General features: G+C 42.2%; 2 protein-coding genes across 4 annotated transcripts in view; one reads left to right on the top strand and one right to left on the bottom strand.

The window, feature by feature from the left end:
* Positions 1-24813, top strand: part of plppr2a (phospholipid phosphatase related 2a) — a 193218-nt gene that overhangs the window by 33038 nt on the left and 135367 nt on the right. The window lies entirely within an intron of this gene.
* nfil3-2 (nuclear factor, interleukin 3 regulated, member 2) lies at positions 5499-18750 on the bottom strand. Of its 2 annotated transcripts, none has more exons than XM_042504134.2 (2): positions 18493-18750; positions 5499-10910 (listed from the first exon to the last, which is right to left on the bottom strand). In XM_042504134.2, the coding sequence occupies exon 2, from the start codon at positions 10432-10434 to the stop codon at positions 8644-8646; it is 1791 nt and encodes a 596-aa protein (XP_042360068.1). In that variant the 5' UTR covers positions 10435-10910; positions 18493-18750; the 3' UTR covers positions 5499-8643. The 2 variants fall into 2 exon arrangements, with proteins under 2 accessions (XP_042360068.1, XP_042360069.1); XM_042504135.2 differs by lacking the exon at positions 18493-18750 and adding an exon at positions 17605-18200.

The raw sequence follows: 24813 nt of genomic DNA, 5'->3' as shown, positions 1-24813 counted from the left end.
TCTTAGCTAGGACCTGGGGGTCCTCCACTGGCACCTTTTTGATCACCAAGCTCCATTTTGATGCTGTTTTTATGCACTGTGGCACTTTATGGATACTAAAAACTACAAAAACAATTTCCAGGGTGAATCACTTTATTTTTGTAGTGAATTAAAAAAAATGGCTGGGGGGCCAGATTTGGCCCATGGGCTGTAAATTGAACCAAGACTAAACTTTATTAATCCCACACCAGGGAATTTCACACGTTTGAGCATGACTGGAACAGTGTTTACAGCTGCAGGGAAACCTGCTGCCTGACTTTGCTCCTTATTAGTATTCAGCGCAGGTCACCTTGCGTCCACTGCTGTATGTTCTGAAAAGCACAAAGAAAATGTAATTTGTGGTCACGGCTGTACTTTCCGGTATGCAGGCCGGGGAACTCTGCAGCCGGATCAGCTGAGTCTGACCTGGCTTTGCAGGCATCCTGCATCAAGCCCCAGAAATGTGTGAGAATCTTCTAGTGTGTCATCCTGGAAACAAACCAGACCTCTGCAGTCCTGGGGTCCCCCCCTCCCCTTGTTCCCTACTATTCTGCTCTCTCATCCTCCTCTGGCTCCCCGTCCTCCCTCCCCCCCTGCCTGCCTCCCCTCCTGCCCCACTAACCCTTTTCCCGAGGCTGTGAAGGGGAACCAGGTAACATGAGAGCCCTGTTTCTGCTCTGTTTGCTGGGAGCGTCTCTGCTGCCAGAAACAAACACGAGTGACACGGATGGATCCGTAACCTTCATCGATCCTTCCTTCAGCGCACTCTCTCTCTCTTTACTTCTCCTCTTCCTCTCTCTCCCCCCTTCCCTTTCCGCACACACTGACCTACTTTCCTGCTGACCTGTTTATGCAAGCTCCGGTGCAACAGCCGTTCAAGTCAAATCAGGAAAACAGGGGACGCAGCAGAAAAGCTGCCAGCGCTCCGCTGCTCCGTGCAGGCAGTGTCACCTTCATGTGATCCCACGTAAGGTGGCTGTTCTGAGGACGTTTTTACTGAAAAACTGAATCCTGCAGAAGCCTGGGTGCTGTTTCTTTCTGTTTGCACATGTATTTGTGTAATAAAATGTGCGTTGGTATGTGTGTGTGTGTGTGTGTGACTGAGAGCATTGTGAAGGGCATTGATGCGTCAGCCTCAAAGAGGTGCTTTGTTTGCAGGCTTAGATCAAGTTAGTGCACTGGGTTAACTTCCCTCCAGCCCACCGCTCCTCCCTTTGCCCTTTACGTTGTTATGAACATGACCCCGTTTTAGTTTAGAAGAGGGTGGGAGACAAACAGAGAAACTGATTATTGAAAAAATATATGTATATTATTTTTTAAGATACACTGTATGTATGTTCTTACTCAACAATTGACCTGTTTTTAGGGACTAACTGTGTAATAAATCTGGTAAAGATTTACGCTAAATTATCTTCATTGTCCTGCATTAAAAAAAGATCATGTCAACCCAAATTAAGGAGGCAAGACATACGTAGATTATTGAATAGGAAACCTTTGGCAAAGCCCAGAAATTGGTTTGATTTCTTTCAGAATCATAGGGAGAATCAACAGGTAAGTTAACAATACATGGCCCAAAAATTAGCAAAAAAAAATAGTTAAAAAAAAACACCCAGAAAACAAGAAGATTAGCTGATTATTAGCACAATGTTTTTTGGAATATAATTTTAAAAATATAAAAATATTAAAATTATAAATATAGTTTTCTGGACATTTTCCCTATTTTTTTAAATACTTTTCCAACAATCCTCCACTCTTTTTTCAAACTAATTTTTAGGTAATTTTATATACTGTGTACAAACTTTTGGCCTTTGTTTCAGTTCAGAAGAGGGTGGGAGACAAATAAAAAGGGATTATTTAAGATACACTGTTTGTATGCGCTTATTTAATAATGAACCAATTTTAGGGATCAATTTTGTAATAAATCTGGTACAATTTTAACTGTATTATCTTTTATTATCTTGCATTTAAAGAGATAATACCAACCGTAAGTGATGAGGAAAGGTGGATTATTTAATATTAAACCTCTGAAACCTGAGAATTTGGTTTGATTTCTTTCAAAAACAGGAAGGAAACAATTTAACAATTTATGGCCCAAAAATTAGCAATAAATAAATAAAAAAGGGTGAAAAACACAAGAAAATTACCTGAGAGCAAGCAACAAAACAGTTAAAACAAAAACAAAAAACTATTTTGTGTTATTCATTATGTTTTTATTTAAAGATATTATAATTCTAAACATAGTTTTCTGTATTTTTTTGGACAATCCTCCATTTTAAAAAAAACAAAAAAACACCTAATTTGTAGGCAATTTTCTTCTACTTTACACTAATTTGCTCCTCCTTTGTTTTTGACAAAAAAATCAAGTCAATTTGCTCCGGTTTTAAAGGGTTAAGGAGGTCAGTCCTAATTACGAGGGCTAGATATGTTGATTATTATACATTAACTGTTCGTATAGAGTCTGTATTCACGTCCATGCAGCCTGTCAGTGTGGACGTTGATAACACAGCAGGCTGTTCTGGGTTGGACAAAGAATGCAGTGGGACTCGGAGGTTGGCAGGACAGTTGGGCTGGCAGCAGCAGTCCGAGGCTCAGACCGGCTCTGCCCCGGCTTTGTCCCGAGCATCACGCACAGCTGACTCTCTCACTTTGGTGGACAGAGGCTGTTCAGTTTGAAACAAGGCCCAGTTTGAGTCTCTGCTGCTAATATTCTGGATTTTGGAGGGCCGCACCTGTTCAAGATGTCACAACAAAAGCAATCCTTTGGCTTTGTAGACCTGAGTTATTTTATTATTTTTTAGCCCTTTAAAGGGTGACTTTACCCCAAAATCAAAACTCATTTCACCTTTAGTGCTATTTATCAGTCGACGTAGATTTGATGTGAGCTGCAGAGTGTTAAAGATATCAGCCTCAGAGATGTCAAAAACATACTTTTAAAAAGATCAACAGCGGTGTGTCTTTCCAGAAATCACGACCCGGTTTCTCAAGATGATTCACAGAGCTCGTCGTGAGCAGTTTTAAGTAGGCACCACCAATCTCGCTAACGTTACAGCTCGGCCGAGGAGGACGCCATCGATGTTTGAATCTCTCACTGTCGTGAGCACCAGCCTCTTGTCCTTGAGTAGATGCACGGTTCGCTCTGCACAGTGGTACCGTTGGTAGGTGTAGTTCGGTAGAAAGAAAAATATTTCGTTCATAAAACTGCTCACAAGGTCTGATTATCTTGAGTAACCAGGTCATGATTTCTGGAAAGAGACATTGCTGTTGAGTTTTTTAAATGTAGTAGTTTGGCGCTTTTACCACCACAAGCCAAGTGCCATCTAGTTCTATTTTATTGGAAAAAAAGGCAGAAATCTCTATGGCCGATATTTCCCAGCACTCTGCAACTCACGCCAAAACAATCTAGACTGATTAATACCACTACAAGTAAGAGGGACATTATGTATTTCAGATTTTAGGGCGAACTGTCCCTTCAAGGTGTAATCAAGGTCATGTGTAGCATGTAAAAGTAACGAGAAACCAAACATGAAGCTGTCTTCAGAGGGGAGTGTACCTGTGCAGGGTTTGGCTGACGTGAGTGAGTGCACCCTTTGATGATATTTTCATGCATTAAGCTCTCGTCTCTTAGTAGAAGTAGGCCAGTGTTACATCAGACGAGCTTGCCGGGGAGTTTGCTGGCCCCACCGAGCAAAGCGTGTCACTGTGAAGCTCCTCGCGTTGCAGATTAGCCTCCGATGCCAAAAAACAAAAAGTGAGTTTCCTGCGGGGAGCTCCATACAAGGCCGTCTCTGCACAAAGGAAACAGGTTGTGCCTCTTAAACATAAGACCTACAATATGCAATACTGACTTGAGGTTATATATATATAACTGCATATTACTCTTTTAATGTAATTCTTATTTATTCTATTTTTGAATTTCTCTACAGCTACATATGCCAAAGAGCAACTGTAACATGTCCTAATTTCACTCTGGGGTTCAGTAAATGATTTCTGATTTCTTAGAAAAGCAAAAAAAAAAGTTATGTCGTTGAATAATGGATGACAAGTATTTCAGAACTGTGATGTTAAGTGTCATATTTGTTGACTTTTTGAATATAAAATATCATCTCTTTTATGATTAAATGCTTTTTGACGTTTGTGTGAAGTTTTGTTGTAATAAGCGTACGATTTCTTGAGTTACAGCCAAAAATTTGTTTGGTGAGGTCACTTTGATCCGAGCTTTTGACTTTTGACAAACAAAATCTAATCTCTTTATCCTTGGCTCCAAGTGGATGTTTGTGTCAAATTTGAGGAAGTTTTCTGTGTTCTTGAGAAAGTGCTTTCACAAGAATGAGATACATTAGGTCACAGTGACCTTGACCTTTGACCCTTGACTACCCAAATCTTAGTTCATTGTTGAGTCCAAGTGGATGTTTGTGCCAAATGCAGCTGCAATACTCAACCTAAAGTCCGTGGGCTAAATCTGGCCAAATTTCCGACCATTTTCAATTCACAATAAACCTTTTCACAATTACATGCTTTTGTACTTTGAATGTATAAAGAAGATACCAGAGTGCATTTTAAAAAAACATAAGAAATGAGCTTTTTTATTTAAAAAAAGAGAAAACAAAGTCCCGAGGGAGGATCTCCTGGAACCCCTGACAGAGATTCAGGCTCATCACTAACCCTGAGGGAGGTGCTTTTTATTCTTCATGTTTTAATAATTTTGGCTGTGTCCATGCATATGGCATAAAGTCTGGCAAGATTGTGTATTTTTGTTTTAGTTTTTGTGTGTTTTTTCATCTAAAAACATAGTGGCAAAAACATAGCAATTAATACGGCCAAAATTCTGAACATTGGTGAATATTTGATGTTTATGATTAGGACTGTTATTAAAAAATTAACTCAATGAAAGTGGGAAGTAATTTTAATGTATGATATTTTTTAAGGCTTGATTCTGAAAAGCGCATTTTGTGCGATGTGAGTGTGTGTAATCTCAAAGCTCCCTTAAAATTAATGATTAACTTTGTGGATTGACTGGCCCCTGGCTGCCTGTCATTTTGCACAAAAGTAGCCCCAGGAAAAGCATATTGAGTATCCCTAACGTCAAGAAACTCTATCTGTCCCTGAGGAATATGACAGATTATAACCGAGTGTGGGTATGATACTGTATTGCCCTATTTTATTCAGTTTGGCTGGTGATGGTGATTCATTCTCTTCTGTCCATCAGTGATTAATGCGTTACCTAACTGTTGGTTCGGGAATAAGGTTTATGGGACATCATAACAGTTGATAAGATGACGAGCCAGGCTGCCAGCTTGTATGTGCTGCCTACGGATTGTGATTATAATTTTGACAGTTTCTGCTCTTAGACGGATCAAAATTGTTGCTCAGTTCAGTTTTAGTCTTGCATTTGGAGCTGTAAAATTCAGTTGGTCATTTGGTTACAAGTTGATGTGTGCAACCATTTTAACACTGGTGAAAAAACAGAGGAAAACAGGTCATTTCCATGATATGTTGATATGGTCAACATTCTTTTATTTTTCGATCTTGAAATGCTCCCATCTTCCACAATGAACATTAATGTCTTTACATACATATTCATGTCAAAAGAAAGCGATGGTAATGACAAGCCAGACCAACCACCACTCGTCTCTAAACACCACTCTATATTTGCCCGTTTCTTTTTTCTTTTTTTGTCCTTGTGTCTTTTTCATAAAACCATCAGAAAAACCACAAACATTACTGATTAATACACACTGAAAAAGAAGGGGAGGGGAAGAGGAGGAATGAGGCAAATACATGTCATCACAGTCAATAGGAGAAAAGACACAGTATAGAGAAAACAGAACAACACCTCGACAAAAAAAGAGGATATAAAACTGATGAAATAAACATTACAGTGTTGTTCGGGGGTGGGGGGAACTTTACATTTATACACAAGCGCCAAAAAGCCAAACATGGTACATAGACTTTTGTTAAACAAGGATCCAGTGAAGGCAATTCATCACTGCCCAGTAGCAGAACTACCATGAGAAAGGGATGAATAACCCCTGAAATGAATAATGGAGGCACATGGGAGACAAGGGAGCTCCTTTTTCTTCATTAATTATAGCTCAGATTGTTGCTGGGGGCTTTAACGCTGGCACCAATTGGAGAATTTCAGCTCTTATTTTGCAATAACTAAATTATCTGGGCTCCAATGTGTGCCTCAAGGGCCATTCTTGGTCACACTACAAAACCTCAAGATCTGTTAATGTGCAATAATTCTTCTTAGTTACACATCTTTTTCAGAGCTCATTGCACTGTAATTTGTTTACATCAATGTGACTTGACTCCACTTTCGCCCCCGATCATCCCATTCCTCCATCACAGTCCAAACTCAATGCTGCAGTATGTAACGGGAAAAAAAAAGATCTGTACACATTCTCCGTCTATGTTCCTGTGGGCTTTTCTACAGTGATGGGCATGTGGAGAAGAAGGAAATAAATACATTGGGCCAGTGAATGGTAACAACAACAAGATATGGTTGATAAAGCTGAAATAAACTCGAGGCTCAGAGCCTGCAGCTGGTGAATTCCACCCAATATTTAAAGGCTGGTTAAAGGTTAAGAAATCCAAACATTTTAATGAGGCCCTCGCCTCAGGAAACAACGTGTTCTCCATTCAGTGCTGTTGGCACTCCAAACTGGACGGCCATTTCTGTGTAAACAGGGCATTAACAAATGATTAATGCTAAAGCTTGACAATCAAGAGAGAGGTGTTTGAATTTCAATGGGTCCTGGAGCAACTAGGGATGTCAGGTTCGGTAAATTTTGCTACCTGGTAATCAGGTAAGTTTTGATTGACCCTTTGAAAGCTGAAAACAGTTGTCTTGATTTCTTTCAAAAATATGAGAAGAAGGAAAGGTGCCACAAAAGAAGAAATTACCCAAAAAATTACAAGAAATGTGTTAAAAGTCCAAAATTTGTAAAAAAAAAAAAAAAAAATCTAATAAGTATACAAAATAAAAAAAAGGATAGAAAAAAACACGAAATGACATGGAAAAAGTGCTTAAAAATATAATTTTCTGGGGCGCCTGGTGGCTCAGTGGAGGTGGCTGTGTCCTCGCCGCAGAGGCCGCAGGTTCGAGTCCGGCGTCGGCCCTTTGCTGCATGTCTCCCCCTCTCTCTCTACCCCTTTCACGCTCACACTGTCCTGTCGATCAAAGGCAATAAAAGCCCAAAAAATAAATCATGAATTTAAATCTGTAATCATGATAATTATATAGTTTTTCCCTCAATTTTTTCCCCTAGCTTTTTAAAAATTATTTTCTAAACCTAATAATCAGTGGAACATTTCTTACCAAGCTGCAAGTGGCCCTTTTTTCATGTTTTTTGAAAGAAGTCAAAACTTTTTGCTAAGTGTTCAAACGTTTAAATGCTTCTGAAAGGCTTCTGAAAGTAGTGCAAGAAAAGTGATGTTGTTCCAGGTTTCAAAGGGTTAAAAAAAAAAAAAGGATCGCCAAATGGCACAAGAGGCGTCTCCTTTCAGTCTGGCGCTCCACTGACTCAGTGAGCTTTAGCGCCACATTTCAAAGTGCTATCCATTTGAAGATGGTGAAATTTTAATATTTTGTAATTAACATCTGTCTTTAATTGTATTTCCTGGTTGCTTTACTGACAGACCTTCAGTTAGCTTAAAGTGGAAACACACCTGACGTAAAAGAAAATAGTCAAAATCTCATATTGACATTATATATTGGGAGAAATAGGCTGGACAAGGAAGAGATCTAATTTGAATTTCCTTTCCTCTATATTTAGACAAACATGCGTAACCAGTCAAAAATATTCTCTGCAGTTAACTGATTAACTGCAGAGAATTAATTAATGTAAATATCGCTGACGTCCCTAGTAGCAACACTGGACAACGTGGCTGTACAGTAATTGTGAATCGTAATAGGATGGTCACTTTCAGAAACCCTCTTTTACCATTGCAGGTTTGTCGCATTTTTGTTGAATTTGTATTCAAATTTTCTTTGTAAAATATATATTTATAATAGATACATATATTCATATATCACAGTAATATACAAACCAAGTGCTTAAAAAATAAAGGTGATGGCGATCTTTTGTGAAATACTGGAGATGGTTGGGGAGAGTATGGGCTGGCAGAGGTAGGGTCTGGGAAGAGGTATGGAACTGGATATTTGTAGTGTTTCTTTGGTCGAGGGAATGTCCCCAGTGTACGTTTGCATTAGATTTGAATTAAGGCAGATAGCCATACGTATGTATGTTTGTCTACAGTCAGATATGTACCAAATTCATAGTACTGATAAAGCTCAAAACATTTCCTTTTTCTACATTCTTGTTTGTGATCTAAATGTCGATGTTGTTGGGTGACATGAGTAGAAAAGCAGGTAGTTCCATTCCTCCTCTCATCACATAAACAAAAGTGCTTCTGTAAGTATGGAGAGGATGTAAGAATTGACAAATCTGTACAATATATACAAATATCATACAGCCCTACAAGATGTCCAACCTTTGGTGGGGATAGGGGAGTAGAAAAGCCCAGATTTTTGTCCTGAGGGCTGGAGGAGGGGATGTGATTATAGGGCAAAGGCATGATGGCAGGGTAGTTCTTAGGAGGAGATATTTTGGCTTTTTTCGCCTAATCTCGCCTCTTGTTTCTACGTCCACCTGTCTCCTTTTTCGTGCTCTCCTTCTTGGGCGCCGCCGCCTCCGCCGACACCGCCTGTTTGCCGCCCAGACTCTCTCGGACAGTGTTCTGCTGTGGCATGAGGGACAGGTAGGGATGTTGTGGCAGCGGAGGCGGCGTGGCCGAAGGAGGAGTTGTTGGAGACTCCTGGCCGGAGCCCCCGCTGCTCCCGGTGCTCATGGCCCGGTGCTTGAGTCTGAGTTTGTGGGGCAATGCTGTGCCCCTCACCTCCCCCTGGGAGGCTTGGGAGCCACCCTGGGAGGAGGGCAGCGGCGAAGCGGGATGGTGGAGGCTGGTGAGATGTTGGTAGCTGCTCGTGTCTGAGCAGGATGAAGAGGGGGACTCGTCATCATCCGTGGAGGCCTCTTTGTCAGAGCTGCGGGGGTCTCCGTCACTCGATGATGTGTCCTTGTTACAGGAGCTCGATTGGCCTCCAAAAGTTTCACGCCTGTGCTCGCCCTCGTAGGTAAGCACGGGCGGCTCCTCGTCTTGGGCACTGAGGTATGACTGAGGCTGCTGGAGGTGGTGGTACAGGTAGGAGTGGTTGACCCCCTCCGTTGCAGACGGATCTCTCTCCTGCTGCTCCTGCGGCAGGTGCTGCTGGGGCGGTTGGCACACTCTGTACACCTGTCTGTCCCCGGCCTCGTTACGGCTGTCTGAGAGCTCATACGGAGGCGAGTCTAATGTCTTCCTCTCCAGCTGCTTTGTCACCTCAGCCAGTGTCTCTGTGGAGCTCTCTGTGATGGTCTGCGGCAGCCGGCTGCTGCATGTCTGGCTGCTCGTTTTCTGGGCTGCCTGCAGTTCGATGTCCTGGGGCCTCGTCATGGCATCCACAGGATAGGAGGCACTGCTGGAGCCGTACAGAATGACGCTCCTCTGGGCAGCAGGAGGGTGAGGGGCGGGCTGGCTGACAGTGCTGATAGCAGAAACGGGCTCTGGATGGGGTTGTTGCTGTTGGTGGTGGTGCTGCTGTTGGCTGTGATACGCAGTCTCCAGCTCCTGAGAATGCTGCTGGATCTGGTGGTGAGTGGGCACGGATGCCAGACCACGGTGGATGTTGAACATGATCTGGGTGGTGGTGCCGTTGGCGATGTCCATCTCGAGCCTGTCTCCTTCCTGCTTGATCTCGAAGGGAATTGGCTCTGGGCTGTCCCTGGAGGAGCCGTCGGACATGTCGGAGAGGGAGCCACGTGGGGAGTATTTCACCAGCTGCTCCGTTTCTGAGGAGTCAGAGTTCATCATCACCTGAGAACCACTAGAGTAGCCGCTGGAGTAGTACTGAGCGGAGGAGGAGGAGGATGACGAGGAGCCTCCATTTCCTGTGCTGTTGCTTACACCGATCTGCTGGCTCTTTTCAATGTAGGACGCAGTGCTTATGAGGCCGAAGCGCAGCTTCAGCTGGAGCAGCTCCGTCTTCAGCCTCACATTCTCATCGTTCAGTGCAATGACGCGGTTCTCCAAAACCATATCATTGAGGCGCCGCTTCTCCCGGGAGCGCTTGGCTGCCTCATTGTTTTTGCGGCGTTTCTCCCAGTAGCAGGCGTCCTTCTTCTCATCTGAAATGAACTCACGTTTCCGCCTGCAGCTCATGTTGGGTTTGGGCTTGATGAGGCGCCCCAGGCGAGCCGGACTCCCGTCAACAGAAGGAAGAGACTCTTCATAGCTGCTGAAGGTCTCAAGGCAGCTGAGGTTATTCCCTGAGTTTTTGTTTAATGTTTTGAGAGCTGAAGTCAGATTTTCCATCTTTCAGCCACTTTGAAATGTGCCGCAGGAAAAGAACCGGGTCAGAGGACAAGGGCTGGAGGGGGATGGGGACAACTTTTTCTCGCTGAGTTCTTGTTGTTTATTGCAGGTTCAGTGTTCTTTTGTCAGGATGGGACTCAAGTGCCCAAATTAGCCAAAAAAATAAAGAACAGCTGGAGCTCAGCATTAGCAACCCTCATTTATCCACTTGAAGGGTTTTTGGTTCAGTGTCCAGACTCTTTAAAGTATCACAGACCCAAAGTGGATCAGATCAGTCTTTAAAAAAAAAACCACAAATGTCTTTCTTGCCTCTTGCTTTTGGGCTGTTGGTTGTTGAAGGTTTAGCACAGTGAGCTGAGCCGGCGTTCTAGATCTCCACACAAACAGCAGGATGTAGGTCGGCCCATCTACCTCTGCGTGTCTGTCTCTCAGGGAGCTTCTGTCTGTCTCTCCTCATTTGACTACGAGATGAAAGGCTGCAGAGATGAAAACCGAAAAAGAGAGATGTGTTAATCAATGTGGCTGGTGCTCCATTAAAATTTAGGACTTTTTTTTCTCCCAATGTTCTTATTCTCTAAAGCATGCATCGCGATCAAAGACACATCTCCATGTCTGCACAGCTTTCCTTTGCTGTTTTGGCGTGTTTGGCTTTTAGTGACGGTGTCGCCCCTAGCAACTAATGAATGGTGGCTAGGACTGACCGTCTGACCTTTTAGCCCCGCTATTGATCTGCTCTGTCTGCAGCCTGTGACCCCTGACCCCTGTCCTAACATGTGGATGTTGACTTTTGTGATGTAACGGGGGCATTGAGTTCATTGTGGGCTGATGATCTTGTTTCATCTCGTCAACCTATAGATATAAAAGCTTCTGTATTATGTGTTTACTCCTAAATAACTGTATGGACATCAGTTTTCCTATGCAGCATTTAGACGCCTTCTGCAGGTATTTAAACCTTTGAAATGGGATTTCTTTTAACAAAAAAAGGCAGTAGAAATGGGAAATAGGCAATCAGCATCTTGATATGAAAGGTCAGGCAAATTGCTAAATAAAAAAAAGGTTAAGAGGTGAGCAGCAAAATTTTGCTATTTTCTGGTAATTTTCTTGCAACTTTGATTAATTTTCATGCTAATTTTTGGGTCATTTCTTTAGGCCTTCTTTCCATGTTTTTGAAAGAAATCAAGCCAATTTGCTCGTGTATCAAATGGTTAAATGGAGAAATATCTGAGCGTGCAATTTTTTGAATCAACTGACAGCAAAAACAAAAGACTGGTAATTGTAAATAGCATATATGGCCACTGAGGTAAGTACACACATGAAATTAATAACGCAACACCGCAGGAATTGCATCAGTCTGACACATGCTGAGAGCACAAAACTCAACTGTTTAAGGGATTAGCTGTTTTTGTGTGCGTGCCTGATGAGTGTTTGGCCCAGACAGAGCCAAGGGTGAGTCAGATGTAGGGCTGCTGGGGTTCCCTGGATCCATTTTAGAGCCTTTCACACACAAAAAAAACCCTCCACGAGAAAGCCCGTCTCTTTTTTCACTGGCAAACCCCATCCACAAACACTGCTGAAACGCCCCCACCCCTCTTCATCCGCAGAGGAATGTGGCAGCATCCTTCGCCAAAACAACTCAATGCCAAATCAATGATGCAGAGCGAGCAGATAAGACAGGCAAAGGCAGCAGACAGTGCAGGTCAAGGATAAAGAAGCCGAGAGACCGCAGAGAGAGATTTTGAGGTGTGGGGGCAGCTGGGAGGTGGGGCTTTGATAAATATAGGTCAAGGGCTTCTGGAAAGAAAGGAGGCGGGAGGCGAGACACTGGCAGGAATAACTCGGCCTGTTAACATTTGGGAAAAACACGAGGGTGGTCAGAAGTCTTCTGACTAAGGAGATGGGTTTCTCAGAGCTCAAACACAGCAGAGAATCGTCTGAAATGAGCTGAACAGGTGTGTCTCCACATTGTTGGAGCATAACACCAATGAATTCAACAGAAAAGTTAGTTTTCGTAATGCTTTCTTTAATCACATTAGAATTCCTACCTATTTATCTTCTCTTTTGAATATGAAATATGGAGATTATAATCTTCTTTTTGCATCTTGTTGTGCCCAAAACCAGGACTAAATTTGGAAAAAACAAAAAAGCTTTTATGTTCTCTGCACTTACAGCATGGAACAATCTGTGAAAATGATCTGAATCCCCAAGAAATTGTGACATTGAGTGAGTTTAAAATCATGGTGAAATCTATTGAGTCGAGGCCTTCAGTGCAAATGTTTTATCTGATCGTTCTGTTTCTTAAATCTGTGCTTTTGTGAATTTAATTCGTTTTTGTAATTCTGTGTTGCTGCTATTCTTGGCCAGGTCACCCTTGTAAAAGAGATCTTTGATCTCAGTGAGACAAATGGGGTTAAATAAAGGCTAAATAAAACTAAAACTATGGCCCTGAAACACCAAAGTATTTGTCGGCTGTCAATCAGTGCTGCCAGTGAGTGTCTGTCACCCAAGCAACTGAGCTCCTCTGTAGAAACAGTTCGTAATTGTTTGCGTTATTTTTTGCTTGTGCATGGCAAATATCTTCTTTCAACATCAGGTTATGTTGATGGGCGAATTGGTTAACTAGAATCCGTCCTGTCTGTCTTCTGGTTTCCCTTTTTGAAAGACAAATACAGACTAACAGACTGCCACTTTACTTGGCGTCATTCAGGACAATCGGATGCTGCACGGAGTATTTGTTTTGGCTTCGTGAGTTTAGAGCAGCTAGACCAGGCCAGTTCATTTTTTTATTCTGGGGCATCATTCATGCCGAGTCTCAGCAAAGCAGGGAAAACAGACACCGCCCGATTTATAAGTTTTGGTGTGCCGATGTCGGACCGGGTCATTTTTTACGACAGCCAAGTGATGGCAGCCAGAATCAGGCCAGTTCATTTCAAGTATCTCGATTCTTGGGTGTCATTCATACCAGGTCTCGGCCAAGTCGCTCTGCCAGTTGTGGCCTGATATGTTTCTTCCAGCTTGCTGAGTTTGGGCAGATGCTGGGCCAAATTATTTTGTCTATCTGGGTAGTTTAAGGGATGTAGTTTTGGCCTAGATGCAGGTGATGTGAGGCGACGCATCATTCAGCCTTTGACACTGCAATTTCTTTAATGAAGATTTAGTGTGTTTGGGCCTTTAGCGGCATGACTCTCAGGATGGCAGTGTTTGGCCCACTGCTCTATTCTGAAATATCTCAAAAGCTGCAATAAAAAAATAAAAATTGCTAGTGCCACCACCAGGTCAAATGTTTAAGACTTTTCACAAATGGTATCGATGACCTGCTTCAATTTAATTTAGCAGCCTCTTTCTGAAAAATTAAGTAGGTCACTGGTAAAGTTAGCGTCCCTCGGCCTGACATTAGAACAACAAACATATAAGTCACTTGTTGGCAATGAAGTACTTAAGTTCAAAAATCAAAATGTTGACAGAAGTATTTTAAGTGTCCATAATAACAGAGTAACAGTGGAGCTCATCCTTTGTACCAGCTGCAGTAAACACCTGTTACTCATCATCTGCTCTCCTGGGTTAAACTGCATAAGCACTATTACACTGTCTAAATCAGTAATCTCCTAATCTGGCGAGGTGTTTGCAATGGTTATACTCTGCTCTTCCCTGGATCTGACACCATTACGTAACCACAGGCGTGTCCTCGCAGTGAAAATGGATTGAGCCCAGGTTCTGGAGAACCCGTTTTCTTGTGTCTTTCCAAAGAATCAAATCTAATAATCTGCATTATTCATTTGTTTCAAAGTGTCTGTTTCCTGTGCTCAGCTGAACGGTTTATGGTTATCCTCGTGAGTCTTTGACATGTGGCTGTCGGGCACGAGAGAGAAAGACGTTTTTTTCCTCGCCGTGTCCCACTGACCCAGAAACTGGGGACCGAGTGCACTCTGTAAACACAAGTCTAGCTGGAATATAGGTCAGCCGAGCTGCTGAGAGGTGAAGCGACGAGAGACAAGGGAGAGATCAGAAAAAGAGATGGGAGGACAGAAAAGAACAAAGAGACACAGAGAATTAGAGTCTAAATATAGACAGAGGTGAGAGCAAGTGGAGCGCAGGCAAAGAATCAATGATAAAGAGTTAAAACAAAGACAGCGATGGAGATTAGATTAGCCAAGTAAGGGGGGAAACCAGAGATAGTGGCACAATGTTGGTACTGCATCAAAAGAGGGAATGTGTCACACATAGCAACAAAAAGGAGAAAAACAGAAAGGGCAGCCAATCAAATTGGACTCCGCTCCACTGAACCAGTTCAGCCAAAAGCAGATGGTGAGAAAACAGCATTTTTTAACAAAAGCAGGGAGATTGACGTAACGCGGTGCGTATATTACATACTGCTCCTGTAGTCAGGAGGATGAGCCGGTCACATGAATTAACTCTGGTGTTTAACTCACAGAGGTGGCCCTCGTCTTTTTCAGTGCATGCTTGAGACTGTGCGCCTTTTCAAACTTGTGCAGTTTAGTGTGTAGAGGGATGTATATGATGGCTGTTTCCATGCTTAACTGTTTCTCAAAAGTTGATGCATCAGCTGTTGGGTTGATACCAATTGTTACACAGATTTGGTGCTTCATTCAAGCATGTTTTACCACTCCATAATTGAAAATAAATGGTCCAAAATACCACATTAAAACACCAAGACCATGAGGAACACCATAGTTAAGTCCACATTTGGTATCAAAAGCTTTATGAAGAATGGCATTTTTCGTTGACTGGATGGAGAGAATTTCTGTTCTGGAAACTGCTTAGAAAACCGCCTTATTGTCTGTATACCTATAAAGACCAGCTGCCCTCTGAATGTCCATCGTCTCATATTTGTTGCTGTAAAGTTTCACAAGGCTCTGATTATCCAAAAGGTCACAACTGGTCAATTGATATTGTGATATCCGTTTCAAAATAAGTCTCATTAAAATGGCTACTAGTAAGGTACAGATGGATTCCTCAAGTCCTCTGGTTTCATGATACCTTCACTCTAGTTTTAAACCTGAGCCTGCAGCAGTGCCTCAAAGACAGTACTTTCAGCTGGGTGTCGTAGCGGAGTGGAGGAGGTTAAAATGCAGCTTGGATAAACGTGATTATCCAGCTCAAATATACAAACACGAGCAAAGCTGGAGTGCACTGCAGCCCCGCTCCTGTGCACACATCTCTGACCTAGATTACACTTTCCAATTTATCATATATTCCCCACGTGTCATCACTCGGCCTCTGTGGCACTTGTGGAATGAAAGCACGGTAAAAGAATCCAAGTTGCACTCGCTCACACAAGCGCAGGGCCCACACCGCAAGAGGCTAAATGTGGCAGCGGGCTCTGGAAACAGTGGGCCGAGTTTAAGCCCCTGCACGTGTTTCCGTGGAGCATTTCAGGAAATGGGAGCAGGTCTAAAATAAAAGGGGGGGTGCTTCAGGGAAAAGAGGGAATGATGAAACTGTTGGCCCCCTCGCTGGGAAGAATGCAGTGTCTGGCACGTGGTGTAAGGTTGGGGGTCATGGGTGGGGTCTGCTTAGATTCCAACTTTATCTTCCCAAGAAAAAGAAGTCAGAGAGGAGGGGGGGGTTCAGAAATCAGGCAGCGTGCCAGCGAGGCGGAGTCCTCTTCAACCCAGATCCTTGTTCCACGAACACACTCGGCCATATCACCCTCTCAAAAAAAAAGGAGAAAAAAAGAGCAGAGTGACTCAGTCCATGTGTTGCAGCAGTCACATGTGCTCACTTGGCCTACTAAATGCTGTAATTCGCCTCTGTGCTGGCTCCAAACCACAGCACAATAACAAAGCATGGCCCTCATATTTTATCATCTTACATGTGCCAGGAAACCCCGGGAAAGTCAAGAGGCCACAAAGTAGGACAGGATGGAAACCGCTCGCTGCCTCTGACCATGAACTCCCCTCTCACGTTTTTATTTAGTAAACCAGGACAGGGTGTCATCAGACCTAAATAAGCACGTAGCAGCTGTCCAAGCACTCCACAATACTCACGCAAAAAGCTTTAAAAATACTCCAGCAAGTATATTTATCTAAACTGCATGAGTTTTGATTAGTGGAGTGTTTTTTTATTCAGGTCGTGTGGGGCTTTTCTCTTCATTTCTGCATGCCTGCCTCGTTTCTTTGTTATGGCGGGGCGAGGATTTATTTTGGTGGGGTTTTGATTCTCCCTTTCTAGTCAGCGGTGGTTGTGCGCCTCACTCCCCCCTCCCACAGGACTAATGTGACCTACATTTAAAGCTGGCATAGAGACCCAGTGTGTGCGCCAACCAATCGGCAGTGGCCGCTCCGCAGCAAAGCGCACAGCGCTTCATAGCCACAGACTATGGATTTCCTCCCATTGCATAATCAGCCCTGTACTTTGATTCCATCTTAATTATTTAATCCATTTATTATGCAACCTTCATAACCTCCTCAATGTTTTTGTACACGGTATACAGCTACAGATGCGGTACAGGCTCAACTTCCAGTGGTTAGAGTGCGTAAAGTCACTGGAGGACAGTTCCGGACACTTCCACAACAAAGCTGAAATGTAGTCGTTTTAATCTCAATAATGGCTTGTTGACATTGATAACTACATTAGCATAAAGAGTTATTATACTGCATGTCTGCTGAAAAGAAAAAAAGGTGCAAGAGATGGAGGGGGATGCCCACGTGCAGAGTATAAACCACAAAGCCGGTGTGCAAAAATGAAGCCAAGAGTCTCCTTCGAAACAAATGTGAAATATCCCATATTACACAATAATTATTGGTGTCTTTGTGATCTGTGTCTATGATAACAATGAGCCACTGCTGCTGCAGGCTAACTGATTTTTCATATGTACAATTAAATACCATAATATACTCTTTAATTCCGCCTCCGGAAATGTTGCAGGAAAACACAGCACTTAATCATGCAAGCAGCAACACATAGTGAGAAATATGTTTCCCCGCGTGCCTTCTTTGTTGCTCTGTCTGACAAATCGCCTTCATGCATATTGAATCGGATCCTCAGTCATTCGAGGCGACCGCATTAATCTATCTGTGCTACGAAATTCACCCGAAATAGACGCAAAACCATCTACACATTTCCACCCGCCGCAAAACAAACCCCAGCAGCTGTCGGCGCAGAGACACATCTGACCCACATCTGATCCACATGTCTGGATCCACACCTCACCTGCCAGCGGCTGCTCTCATCATTCTTCATCCTTTTTTTCTATTTCTGGCTCCCCATCATGAGTCCCAGCAGAAAGTGAAATGTCCGCATGTGTCCAAGGACGGACGCTCGTGCGTATCGGTGCGCTCTGGATTGTGTTGTGCTCCTTCTAGACTGCGAGGTCCTACTAAAGGGTTAACCCGGAGGGCTGCACAGCCGCGTTAACCTTTACAAAGAGCTGCTACACGTGACGGAGAGAAGTGTGTCCTCCTTGCCTGCATGGGATTTTTCCAATTGTCTGCATGGACTCACTAGCCTACTACGCCAAAAGAAGCCGAGTAGTAATAAATCGCTGCGAATAGTCTCTATAAATAACATATAAATCTGACCCTGAACGTCAGATTTATATGTTATTTCTCATATAATTAGTAATTGCTATTAAACAATAATCACCTGAAAACAAGTGTATTGCTAGACTGAAACCGGGATTTTCAGACTAATCTAGCCACTAAAAGCACCACAACAACCCGTGAATATATGATGGAGTGATGCACCATAGCACAGCAGCGCGGATGTGTTGACCCTCATTACAACCCTGGCACCGCTCCACAAAATATCCACCTTCGCCTCCGTGTTTCCACCAAACGCACCGCACCTTTTTTTTCTAAAGGAATCCCAAAACCTCTGGCAACAACGCCCCTGCCCCCCCGTTTCCCCTCCCCCACACACACACAGGCTTGGGGGGGGGGCAGCCTCGCCTTGACATTGGAAAAATGCAGCCAAGCACCAAAACAAACACAGCGGGAGGTGAATTCCTCACAAAAAAATGCAGAAAATAAAAAATTCATACGTGTATAATATTTATCATTATACATGAATATAATAATGCCGATATTACTAATAACTTACCCCTTTTGTCTAAAAGTAGCACAGAGGATACAGTCCAACAATCCGCTTTGCGCATCGGCTGCTGTACTCGCGCACACCGTCCGTCACTTTCCAAACACCAGCTCTCCGATTAGCGCAGGTTTATGCGCGAGTGTGAACACAGTGCCGCTTGTTTTCAGCGCGCTCCTCCTGTCATGTTTGCTCCAATTCCTCCCTCTCTCTGTTTCCTTCCCTCTCTCTCTCTCCTTCTCCCTCCGAGTCTCTAAATGTATGTTAGTAGGTCAGTTGTTGCATAACAGGACGCTTTGGGTGCCTAGTCACGTTTTTTGTTTCTCTCTCGGCTCTGCCCCCTCCCTCTCCCCGCGCCTTCAAATCCTGTTGCAGGAGAGGAGATGTTGTGGGGGCGGAGGGGAGGAGAGAGGCCTGGGGGGGGACTAGGCTGGGAGCCAGACACACAGTCAGATAAGGGCCTATGATACCCATAATAAGGTTACTAGACACTAAAAAAGCAGCATGCTCACAAACAGGTCTGAACTCGGACAAGTGAAAGAACCTGTTTTATCTACAGTGGTATTTTGGGAGAAGCTGATTCTCATCCTTTGTGTCTGACAGACCCAGGAGACGTTCTGAGTAACAGAGTGCTATTTTCATATGTGTTTCCTATGTTGTTCCACCAGTAAGACTGATACCACTCACATGTTTCATATATTGATCTTTTTTTTTTTAAACTTGTTTTTATTTGACAAAAAAAGCAGTTCACAGATATTTGTAAATGTAACATTTTACATTTTACACATTTTTCCCAACCCCCACCCCCACCCATCCCCACCCTTCTGTCAACATAAGACACAAATTAAAAAAAAATTAAAATAAATAAATAAATAAAATTTAAAATAAATAAATAAATTTAAAAAAAAAAAAAAAGAAATGGAGTGGATATCTCGACAATGAGTATTTGCCTACTGACTACAAAGGTTTGCTGGGGGGCCCCTCAGTTTACAAGGGAGTACAGGCAAAGGTACACATAATTTCAACAGTTTAATTTTCAATCTTGTGGGAGGACTTCAAGACCCTCAAAATAGGTTAATAAAGGCCCCCACGTGTCATAGAACTTTTGGGTCGACCCTCGAATACTATATTTTATCTTCTCTAATTTAAGGAAAAAAGTCAAGTCTTTCAGCCATGAGGAAGCTTTGGGTGCACATGCTGATTTCCACTCTAACAGGATTCTTCTTCGGGCGAGGAGTGTTGAAAAAGCAAGCATGTTCTTAATTTTATTTGTCAGTGATGAACCCTCTCCTGGGACTCCAAAAATAGCCAGTACAGCACTAGGTTGAATATCTTTGCCAAAAGCTTCAGATAGAATTCGAAATATCATAGTCCAAAAATTAAGCAATTTATTACATGAGCAAAACATGCGAGCAAGATCAGCCTTAGTTATATGACAACGTTCACATGTTTCACTGACATTAGAATAGATCCTAGAGAGTCTGGCTCTGCTATAGTGGATCCGATGGAGAACCTTAAACTGAATTAAGCCAAGACGGGCACATGAGGTTGACCCATTTACTCTATATAGTGCATCGTCCCAGGTATCATCAGAAATGCTTGTTCCAAGCTCTTCTGCCCAGTCTGCCCTAATCTTATCAAGTGTCACTTTATTGAATGACACAATACTATTATAAATTTTTGATATGAGGCTCCTACGGTGCGTGGGGACCTGAAGAATGATGTCTATTCCTTTTTTTGGAGGTAGGTTTGGAAAACACGGGCTAATGGTACGAACAAAATGACGGATCTGAAGATAACGGAAAAGATTAGAGCGCTGTAGATTGAACTTGGTGGAGAGAGCGTCGAATGTAGCAAAGGTTCCATCTATGTAGAGATCAGTGAACTGACTTAGGCCCGCCCTCTGCCACTGGGCAAAAACAGGGTCTGACTTGGCTGGAAGAAAGGCATGATTATTGCAGATGGGGCTATAAAGGGAGAAGTCTGTCAGGTTAAAATTCTGTCGAAATTGTGACCAAATTTTTAATGTGGAAATTACAATAGGGCATGAGGAGTATTGTTTAGGAGAGAGGGGGAGCTTGGAAGTCACCAATACAAAGAGTGATGATGATGTACAGGCATTAATTTCTGGTTGACACCAATCAGTATCTGGTCTCTGAATCCAATAGACTATTTTTTGTAGATTTGCTGCCCAATAATAATACATCAGGTTGGGCAGGGCCATTCCCCCTTCTGTCTTAAGCCTCTGGAGGAATGCCTTACGGATTCTAGGATGTTTATTACCCCACAAAAATTAAGACAACAGTTTGTCAACAAGTCTAAAAAATGACTTTGGGAGGAAGACTGGTATACTCTGAAAAAGATATAAAAACCTCGGCAATATGTTAATTTTGATACATGCTATTTTCCCTGCTAGGGAGAGGTTTAGAACGCTCCGATATATTGATCTTAAAGTTGGTTTTTAAAGCTCATAACAACATGTCGCCCTCAAACACAGCAGACTGCCATCAGACCATCAGACTCTGAACTACTAACAGTCCCAAGGACTCACAAAAAAAGTGGCAGATGCAGCTTTTAGTATTCCCAAATTATGGAACACAATTCCACTTCTTATTCAACAATCAGACTCTGTGAGCACATTAAAGAAACGTCTCGAAAATGGCCTTTTTACTCCGACCCTCTCTTAGATCTCTCCTAACGCCACTGTCGTGTTGTGACATGATGCTCACCGGTCATTTATTGATCTGTTAAAATTGTAGTGTGTTTGTATGTTTTATCTTACCTTCTGATTCTTATAATTTGTATACTTTATAGCTCCTCCCTTCTTTATGCCATCATGTATCTCTTTTTATCTCCGTGAAGCTCTCTGAGCATAAAAAGTATTCTATTATTATTTATTATATTATCGAATATGAGGTGATGAATGAGAGTTTTAGTGAAAGTGACGTGTCGCCGTTAGGTGTATTTGATATTCACAATTTATTTTTGCACAATTTGAGGTTTAATGGAAACCCACTTATTGCTCTTGACTTTCTCAAAAGCATCTTTTTTTTTTTTGGCGCTTTGAGCACCACAAGCCGAGTGCCATCTAGTTTCATTACATAGGAGAGAAGGCAAATATCTCTTTAGCCGACATCTCCAGCACTCTGCACTTCACACCAAAACAATCTAGGCCGATAAAGGGGAAAAATATGTCCTTTTGATTTTGGTGTGAACTGACACTTTAAGGGAATTGCGGACTTAAACGGCTTGATGAGAGGGAGATACTTTTCACTGAGCAATGCATCCTTTTTATAAGATATGAGAAAAATAACCAGCAACATGTGCAAAATACCTGAATTATTGTTGTCAGAAATACTGAAGCAAAGCACCTTAAGATCAGCACACACGTGTGAGTGGAAGTGGCTCGTACTGCTCTGTTGGTTGAACTTGGTTTTCTGTATTACCAGCCCCTCAGGAAACGGCTTATTGTGCACACTCATTGTGCTTTCACATCATGCTAACTATTGTGACCCTGCCCCTGACACTGTTGTTATTGTACATGCGTGAACACAAGTGGAACATTTGGGTTTAATGGTTACAGACGCCCACCATGCACTCACAGTGTCTGCCATTGTGTTGTTACAATAAGCTGAATTTACGTTCTGCCACGCCGCGTTTAACAGTCGAACGGGCTCCTACGGCCACAATGTAATCACGTTACGTAACTGAAGTGCGTGTTTTGATTGATCCTGATCACAAATGGGACTGCTTGTCATGTTGGCAGGCATGGAGCATAGATGAAGCACATTAAACCGTTTTGTTTTGCCACTCTTGTGATTTAAACGTCATCTTTTGGATAATTGAGCCGCCAGCTTTTAAATAACAGCTGAATGAATCTCTCACACTGGCGGTGATCGTCTCACATTTTGGGGTGTAGCTCCTATTTAGTTGCAGGGAGAGAAGTAACATTGAAATTGCTGCTTTGCAAAGAGAACTGTGCAGTTTTGATTTTCAGATGGCAATCTTACTCCAGACACAGGGTTCAGGTCTGCTCAGTGTCTCAGTAAGTTTGTGGTACAGCATCATCCACAGAGATTTTTAAAGTGCCAGAGTGGATGCCTCGGAGGCTTGACGGCAGCTGCGGATGTCTTTATTATCTGCGCTCATATCAAAGCCTGTACTATCTGTTGCTTAGCCCTGAGAGTGTGCGTGAGTTTGAGTGTACGTTCAGGAAACTCAAGCTTATTTTTTCCCCGCAATCATCTTTTCCCACAAAGATGTGAGCAACATGTTCTACATCCCGATATTACAGTAATATTTTTATGTTTGGTGTGTACACTAATTGCAGAATTAGATTTTTTTTTGTCTTTGAAAGATGCTGACTACTTTTGACTTTTCATACTACAGTGATTATTAATTCTTGTGTTTTATTTCTTGAGTACACTCAGTAACTGTCTCAATTATGCTAAGTGGCCTTTTGTTTTTTTTGCCAGTTCTTGATTTGGTATTCTAGGTTATTCTTTTAAAATCCAGTCTCCAAAATAAATGTAAGCATTGCACAATTCAGTAAACTACGAATATGTTACATTTGTAGGTTATTGTTATTGTACAGTGGATATGTTGAAACTTAACATAATCGTGGGTGAAACTTTGTATCACGTAGGGGCAAAAAACACCTGCACACTTACTTCCTGCCACACAAGTTTATTTCAGGTGTAATGTTTGAAAAGATGAAACCACGCCTATATGTATACATAAAGCACATCAGCAGGCTGATGAGCTCTGGTTGCAGGTGAGGTTAACCATCTGAACCACTCAGGGTGGTAAAACAACCGACAATCAACAATTCAATAAATTACATAGAAAATACAAAGAAAACATACATAGGGACAGAAAAACAGTGATGTCAAGACCATATTACAAAGCATCAGACATATCAGTCGATGAAAATATTTTTTATATCAAAAATCAAAAACAAAAACCTGGGATTTAAAGAGTTAACCCATTAAATGCCAGGTTTTTTTCATGATGTTAAGATGAAAATAAATCACTTAAGAAATAATTTTCAGTATACCACATTCTAAGTAGATTATTTATTATCACATCTTAGGATATGTCAGTGATTAGCAGCATAATCGCTTTTTACACTATTTTTTTATTTTTTGTATTTGATGTGCAGTGTCAAATACTCACACATACCGCTCCGCACGCAAAACGCGCTTTTCATAATCAGGCTATAAAAAATATTATATAATAATCTTATTTTGTACTTTCATTGAGTGTATTTTTTAAACCAAAATGAGTCCTTATCATAAATATCAAATATTCTTTAATTTTCTTTTTTAGAAATTTTAAATGATAAAAAAATGAATATTTGATATGATTGATATGATTAGGGCTGATGTTAGTTAAAAAATAAACTTAATGAAAGTAGAAAATCATATTAATGAATAAGATTTTATAAAGTGTGATTTTTGAAAAGTGCATTTTGTGCGCAGTGATACGAGTGTGTGTAATATCAAAGCGCACCCTAAAAATGATTTAAAGCCTTTAAATTTCATGTTTGGTTTTTTTTGTATTTTCTTTTCTAATATCTGCGTGTTCATTGAGCCTCATCTCACACACACACCCCGCGACACTTACTCTCAGAGGGTAACCCAAATACGGTCCCTAAAACCTGAACTCTGTCCTCCATTCCTTCGCTGCTCTTTGTTTCCGTCTTTAGCCGGAGGAGACAAACAGCAGTGAGAGCAGAGGCATTGGCCGTGAACTTGGATCCCCCTCCCCCCGTAAACACTCTCTCTCTGCATCACTCCCTCTTTTTTTGCACCCCGTCCTTATCCCCACCCTGCCCCACCTTTCCCCCCCTTACAGCTATGTCTGCAAGCGTTCCCATGGCAACTGTCGCACTGCCTGCCTAGCAACAGGCTTTATCCTTTCACTGGAAAAAAAAGGGGGAACACAATGGGGGTTGGGGGGGTTGTGTGTGTTTTTTTTCTTTCTGTGTGTGTGTGTGTGTGTGTGTGTGTGTGTGTGTGTGTGAAGACAATATCATAACAGCAGCATGTTGTAGTAGATTAGTTAAATCCCATCTTCTCTCCGCCTCACCTCTTATTACCTTAACATTTCACCACAGGTTTGCTTCTGCTGTTTGTACAGTCTACGTGTTGGCAAAATCCGATTTTCTGAAAAAAATCATAGCCATATTTAATTTAATTTAAGTTTTATTTTTATTGATTTTAATTTATTTTATTTTGTCATGTTTTATTGTGTTATTTTTATTTTATTTCATTATATTTTAAAGGGACCATGTACAGTTTAAAACATAAATGTCACCATTTAAAGCATCGT

Source organism: Plectropomus leopardus, chromosome 18, assembly GCF_026936395.1.
Source record: "Plectropomus leopardus strain MGB_pleo_1.0 chromosome 18, ASM2693639v1, whole genome shotgun sequence".
NCBI classification, from domain to species: Eukaryota; Metazoa; Chordata; class Actinopteri; order Perciformes; family Serranidae; genus Plectropomus; species Plectropomus leopardus.
This window is presented reverse-complemented; position numbering and strand designations above follow the sequence as displayed.

Excerpts from the sequence above, each read along its gene's own strand:
- nfil3-2 (XM_042504134.2), bottom strand. The coding sequence starts at position 10,434 with ATGGAAAATCTGACTTCAGCTCTCAAAACATTAAACAAAAACTCAGGG.